At 29.8% G+C, this 7,767-nt stretch overlaps 1 protein-coding gene across 5 annotated transcripts in view; it reads left to right on the forward strand.

Moving 5' to 3' along the window:
• The window catches only part of LOC119635545 (AP2-associated protein kinase 1), a 30,526-nt gene that overhangs the window by 15,818 nt on the left and 6,941 nt on the right, over window positions 1-7,767 (forward strand). For 4 of the 5 annotated variants that reach the window (XM_038030390.1, XM_038030391.1, XM_038030392.1 and 1 more), the window contains exons 6-7: window positions 333-688; window positions 763-1,005. In XM_038030390.1, coding sequence (XP_037886318.1) covers window positions 333-688; window positions 763-1,005 — 599 coding nt within the window. Of the gene's footprint in view, window positions 1-332; window positions 689-762; window positions 1,006-1,605; window positions 1,646-7,767 lie in introns of those variants that run through there. The other variant, XM_038030394.1, reaches the window with a different exon arrangement.

Consider the following 7,767-nt stretch of genomic DNA (forward strand, 5'->3'; position numbering starts at 1 on the left):
GTTTGAAGGCGATTTCTATTATTTATTTATTTATTTGTTATATTAATCTTTATTCACTAATTATTTTTAAATTCTTTCTTTTCTATTTAAAACTCTGTGATGTATATTTTTATTTAGGCCAATGACGTTTTTTCGAAAACTTGATATCGTAGCCACAATATAGAATAAAAAAACATTATTTAAATCAACTACATTTTCTCTAATACATTTCTTTTCATGTTCACTCAACCTTCTGTCTGAATATTTACGGCACTTCTTTTCAATTTTCCAATTTCCAAAACGTAATAACTCACTCTCCGATCAATCTCACATCTCATCTTTCTGAAACACAGAACCTTTGCCAATGAAACCTCACAGTTCTTAGCGCCCTACGACCAATCAGTTAAAAGTCGCAGTGGTGGCTCTTCTACCGGTAGCGGCGGCGACGCTGCAGCTGTATCAAATAGCTTCGGAGGATCCAATCCGAGTCTCTTTGGTGGCGTTATGTCTCAGTCATCGATATCGCATGCTGAATTAACCACAGCGCAACAACAAGCAAGTGGTATGAATCGGCCCACAATTGCTGAGACGGTGGGGGCACGTGTAGATGCTTGGAATCCGTTTGAGGAGCAACCCTTTAGTCAAATGACCGAAGATCATATATTTGAGGCGGAATTTGATAAAATACGGCAACGTGGCAGTCAAGGAAGTATGTTAGAAATGAAGAAAAATAGCACAACAAGTAATGTACAAGTGTCTTGGTTTTTTTTTTTTTTTTTCAAGGTATAACAGCTAAATCAGCATCTACCACTTCAACATTAACTCCTACAGAAAATAATAACTCGGGCGTGCCTATGATAGGATCAGCTAATTCCGTTCCTTCAAGTTGTGTTCCATCGCAGACCTCAATTTCGAATAATGCTATTATATCAACATCCCATATACCAGAGGATCCTTTCGGTTCAGCTCCGTTTAGTTTACCACCTGGTTTACGCGAGAAGGCGGCTTGCTTGAGAAAAACTGGAGGTAAAGCATGAACTCTGTTCTCACTGTATATGAATGCTATATGTTTCTATATTATTCCAACAGTATTTACACCTATTACTATTTACACGTATTAATACACAAAAAAAAAAAAAAAAAAAAAAAAAAATACTTTTTCTACTAAGTACTCCTATTGTTCTTTGTGACAATGTGAATAGATTGAAAGTTCTTCAAACACTTCTTCTTTACGCATCCCTTTCCCCCTCATGTTATATTTATATATATATATATATATATATATATATATATATATATATCCATCCAATGCATTATCAGTCCACATATAAAGCAAAATTATTACGCTAGAACTTCTTTTGCTTTCCTGTCCAGTTTTTATTAACTTCTCAAAGCTATATATATATAATATTTCCTTCTCGTCCCTTCATCAATAACTGTTCGTTAATTTTCTTATTTAAAAATTTTTTATAATTAATCTAAAAATGTTCTTTAGACAATAATACTTAAAAAGAAATTATTAAAGGCCATAATTTTTTATTTCTTTTTTTCTCTTATTCTTCTTGTTTTTTTCCTGTTGTGTCCAAAACAAAAAAAAAAAAAAAAAAAAAAAAAAAAAAAAAAAAGATGAAGAATTAAATTGAAATTCTTCTACTTAAATATGTAAAATTTTGATCTACTTTTTGTTATTAACCTAAAAACACAAAAATTGCGAAAGAAAAAAAATTTCCACATTTATTATTATCTCTGTTAAGTAAGGATAACTTATTGTGGTTCTACTATAAAAAAAAAGAAAAAAAAAACACAATTCAAGTTTATTTCAACTCGTTCATTTGCACATTCTCTCACTTCTAAATTTACTCCTTTCGAAAATTTACAGGGGCAATAATAATAATAATAATAATATATTTGCATGTATATATAGATATATACATATATGTATGTATTCTCTGTACTAAAAAATGATTGAGAAATTAACATAATTTGGTGCTGGTCTGTCAAAGAATTAAAACAAAAGTAATCGGATCTAATACAGTTGTAACTATCGTAGCAATTAATTGGTTGTGGTCTTAGTTCTAAATATAGCTCTAAAAGCGTCTTATTTTTATTTTTTTTTTTTGTTTTTATCAAACCATCTATGTATGTATGTGCAGCTATTAAATTTGTATTTACACGAATTGGTTTCTCTAGTGGATATAAAATTTTGAAAAGAAAATATTCACACAATACGCAATAACATGCTTCATCGAAAAACTACTTAAGTAATATCAGTCGCTAATAACAATTTTATGATATTACGTACCAAGTATATATGGAAAAAGTAAATGTTTAATGTGCTTTCGATTAATGAGAAAAACACATTTTACATATATAAAAAGACTTTTTTTTTTAAACGAGATTCGTGTCACAATAAATGGCTCTAGTTTGAGGGCAAAAAAAAGAAGAAGAAAAAATCGAAAAATTATAGCAATTGTGCAAATTGAAGGCGGCATTCCAAGGTCCATCAGATTACTCATTCAAATTCATTCTTGGTATTGCTTAAATATCGTACAAAAGAATTACGCATAAGAATATATTTTTATACCTATTGTCCTGGAAAGAGAATTAGACCAGAGAATTGTCTTTTAAATTGTAATACAAAGTAAATTAGATTCGTTAGAAATCCTGTAAATTTATTGATAATCGCAAGAGATTTAAGTGAACATAGCCCTGTCTATCAATTCGTTGTTCGTACCAGAGACACCTCATACATAGTTTTTGAAAGAAAATTTATATATATTACGTCATTGGGATATATTGGATCTGATAATAGAGGAAGACTCAATTGGTTTGGAGAGCTTGTTGCGAAAACCAACCATCGATTACTGTGAAATAAATGAGAATAGTAGAACAAACATGCGAATGGAAGAAGAAGATCACAACGAAACATTTTATTATAATATTGCAGTTGTTTATGTAGAGTTCGAACCGATATATAATGAATGAATTATATAGTAATATGTTTATTTAAAATTAATATCTAGAATAGAAGAGAACATCAAATAATCGGGACATCAAAAAACGCGATCTACGTTTTGAGGAAAGAGTTTAAGGGGAAAGATAAATTGGCATAAGCTTTTAGAAAACTGTTAAGTTTACCGTAACTGGAACAGCCAGTAAACTTTACTTTGACGTGATGACCGTAGATAGGGTCGTAACAACAAGAATAGTACAATCTTCTCCAGAAGGCCGTTTAAACGATACTCGAGTTTCTTAAGAGAAACTAGTAAATCCCCAGTGAACACGCTATCGTTTACCTTCTCCTAATACCTTGTTATATCAACTGACAGCGCTTTAGGTCACAGCGATTTTTTGCACACATCACATTTGGGTAAAAAGATCGGTGTTGGCAAACTCTATGTAAGTCATTACATTACATTCATGACCTTGGTGAAATCCCGAAGCGCTCAGCACCTTAAACATGATGAACCCCTTTCTACGATTTGAGTGTTGTTGCATAATATACAGCTAATGGATAATATTAGGGACTTGTGTTTACCGTTAATACCGTAAATTAGTTTACCCACTACTGACTCAGAAAATTGCTGACGACGACAATTGCTATTTACAATCAATTATTTCTCTTCATAGCTTCGTTGACAATTAACTCAACCCAAGAGGTAAACTTTCCTATAGTAAAGAAACAGGAAAAGGCGAAAACTAATCGTAAACACTTCATTGGTTAATAGTCACATATTTAATTTGTTTGAATTATTATCGGAATAGTGTAAATGTTAATCAGTTCGTTTTGCTTTACGTTTTCATGCTCTACACCACTTGAGATACATGTGTGACGTGGCGATGTATGCCAAATCCAGAAGGACTTGCGATCGATCCAAACGATTCCGAATCGTTTTCAGGATCTCTTTCTAAATTGATCTAAGCGCGCGTGTCCGTCTGCCTGTCCGTCTGTCTGTCTTTTTGTGTTTAATCTACAGTTCGCAATTTTTGAGGTATTCTAATGAAATTTTGGTACAGTGACATTTTTTGGCCCAAGAAGGAATATTATTGAAAATGATTCGGATCGGGCCTTTCTTTCGGCCGCTTTTCCCATATAAGGCCTCATTTTCAAAAGTCGTTTTGTGTATAGCTGTAGGGTGGTCCTCTAGGACTTGGATCTATTCTAGTATATTCACTTGTTAACCAATGTTTTAGTTGACAGTTTTAAAGGCGTAAACACAATTAAATTCTTAGCTTAAAGATGAACTTAGGCTTTAATAGGCTTTTACATATCATGTTTAAAGAAATCAAAGACTTCAATTCCTTAAAATGAACGGTAACGAATTTACGTTCGCAATATGTGTTGAAGAAAAAACGCACATGAAATTTTCGTCATGATACCTTGATGGAAAATTCCATTTTGTAAATTTTTTTTTTGCTTATTCTGCTTTTTGCTTGTTACACTAAATTGAAGTTAAAAAAAAATTTTTTTTCTTTTTTGCTTTATGAACATTTTCTTTTGTGAACATTTTTTTTTGAGCGCTAAAATTAGTCTCTACAGCAAGTCGGCATAAGTGCTCTCCTGTACTTTTGCCGAATGCGTAAATATTGTTTTTCATTTATGCAATTAGTCGTGTGACATGATAACAAACTTCAACAAACTTCATTCCATATATGGGTACTACTGCAATTAGGCGATATTCTTGGACGAATGAAATAATAAGCAATACGATTATTTGAGTGTATAGAGGAATTCTTTTGCCTTGATTTAGAATATAGTTTTTCTTGTAACAGACAGGCTTTGCCAGTGGAGGATAAGGGGAATAATTAATTCGCTAGATTTGTTTGGCGTAGTTGAGGGTTTGATTTTGACGAAAATAATTTTTTTCCTTTTTTATATCTTGCTTATATCGCTTTGAAAGTTCAACATCTGCGACCTGTTTTATGGACTTGAATGAGCCTGTTCATAGAATTCATGCTAAATCATATCAAATTCTTAATCAAAATTATTGAAGATAAATACAAAATAGAAATCTTAATAATAAATCCTTTCAGTTAAAGAGAATTATATTTCTTTTTTTTTCTTTTTTTGTTTTTCAAAACTTTGTACAAGAATAAAATATATTTAAAAAAATGCAAACTCGGCATATATTGAAAAATTACCTAACAATTATATAATAATATTAAACAAGTGCAACGGAGGAACGAAGCTTAACCGTCGATTATTATTATCATTGTTATTATTATTTTTTTTATTTTTTTTTTTTTTAAGAAGAATGTAAAACTCTTATTTAAAATTTCTTTTTAGATAACCGAACCAAAAATGAATTAATAATATTTTTATAAAAAATCCGGCCAAGTATGCAATAAAATGAAATAAAATTATTTTTTATTTAAAGACAACAATACAGAATGTTCCTTACTGTGTGTTAATTAACCAGAAAAACAAAACAAACAAAAAAAAAAAATCCCAAAAAATTAAAGTATAAAAAAAAAAAACAGTATTTAAATAAAACCAAAAAAAAAAATAATAAAATAAATAAAAAACAATAATGGAATTGTACCTTACAAACAAGCGAATATTTAAATTATTTTTGATGTATAACCAACAAAACCAAAATTACAAAAACGTATATATATATATATATATATATATGAAAAATGGACAAATAAATAACTATTTTTGCTAGAAAAAAACAAAAGAAGTAAATCGCGATACATACACTAAACATAATACTCTTTGAACAAAAGAAAAGAATAGAAACAAAAGGTAAAGCAAGCTAAGGAAAAAAAAATAAATTGTGCAAAATCATTTAAAAAATGACCACAATAAGTTGTAATTTTAAATTGATGACACTAATAATAAATCAAATAAATAATGAAAAATTAAAAATTTAAAAAAGAATTGTGTTTCAAAATATTAGTTTAATATAATAAACTGCATTGCTGCTTTCGATACTGAAATGTAGAAAGCAAAACTACAAATATATGATATAATATATATTTAGCTTAAGTGAATTAATGTAATTAAAACCATAAATAAAAAAAACAAAAAAACCAAAAAAGAATCAAAAACATAAATGTTATTCAGTGATAAACCTTTTTTTTTTTTTTTGAAAAAATCTTTAAATTTAATTTTGTCCGATCTGCAAAATATGCTTATTAAAGAGATATATTTGGAGAAGGGAGAAGTTGAATTAGAGATCCATATGTATTAATATATATGTGGAAATATAATTTTTTAAATCGTTTAATTGTTTCAAGAAAATTTCATGCAATACTTATATGCAAATTTAATGGTTTGGTGATGTCCAAGAAAAGCATAAAAATGTTGATATGAAATAAAGCCATATGGTTTTCAAACTTTCTGAACGGAGTATAATGAGCCAAAACAAATATGTACATATTTGATTTAATTGTGGATCATTGTGTGCCTGTCTGCCAGTCCGTATGCCGTTAAAATTTTTAAAATATTAAGAACTGCCGAAGACTAGAAAAAATTCTGTGCTAATGCCATGTTCCGGCTCAATGCTATGAAATTTCTACACTCTATTTGTTCAATCCTGCCGTCGAAGTTCTTGTCACTTTGGTTGCAAAAAAAAAAAAAAAAAGAAAGGGCGCGGAAAGCTGTAGTAGTGGAACGAATTAAGTTTAGACATGGATAAGTTTTGTGCTTTAAATATGCGTTCGATAAATGAAAAACTAAGCAAAAGAAGAATTCGTAAGCTTTACGAAAGAAGAAACACACGAATATCAATTTAAAAGATGATACATATATTCAATCGAATCATCACAAAGTTCTGATCGGCCAAAGAACATGTCACCTCCTATTAATTCGTTGTAACGCTATTTAAGTAACTTTTAAATAAAATAAAAAGTTAGTCCGTTAATCCTATTTTCTTATAGTAAAACAAGCACTGTAGCTGAACGCGGCGTTCCGCTTCGCTTAAGACCGCTACTCAGATAATGTCTTTTTAAAATAAGGGCTTATAAGGGCATATACATACTATACTATATATGCATTACATTATACTATACTGTATATACTATACTATACTGCAAGATATACTATACTACAATATACTATACTATATATATATGTATATACAGAATTATATGCTATATAATATGGTATACCATATATGAAATATACATTTTTCAATTACGGCTGTGAGCTGAACACAAGAAAATAAGGCAGACAGACGGACTGATTACTGACTGTTTAGATCGGAATTTGATTTTGAATCGATCGGGTGACTGTTGTGTACATCCACACAAAGTCTTCTATCAAAAACTTGAGAATAATACAAAACATCATATTTCCTATGCCTAAGACGAATTGAAACTTTCAAAATGAACATTTCGTAGTTATACTACTTGATCATTTTATAATTACATTCATCTAAAAGCATTTTCATACATAATTTTTTGATGATTGAATGTACACCAAGTTTTCCATTCAAAACTGCTAAACTAAATTGTAAGTGTCAGTTTTTTGGCTTCCAGCGGCCTGTCTTTGATTGGATCACATCCATTAACACATAATTTGTGGTGTTCACATCAACTAATGACATACGTATCACCTTTCCATTTTTAAAAGCATTCCTTTGTTTTTCCGAATACTAGATTTCCATGCAACAATACAGATGGTACGGATCGACGTGCCTATAATTACTCACAATAAGTTGTACTTTACAGGGTATAACAGAGCAAGAACAGATCTTGTACATTGCCATCCTTCATTAATGAATATAATAAAAAACGATATTTAAAAAAAAAAAAAAAAAAAAAAAAAAAAAAAAAAAAAAA

Source organism: Glossina fuscipes, unplaced genomic scaffold, assembly GCF_014805625.2.
Source record: "Glossina fuscipes isolate IAEA_lab_2018 unplaced genomic scaffold, Yale_Gfus_2 26, whole genome shotgun sequence".
Taxonomy (NCBI): Eukaryota; Metazoa; Arthropoda; class Insecta; order Diptera; family Glossinidae; genus Glossina; species Glossina fuscipes.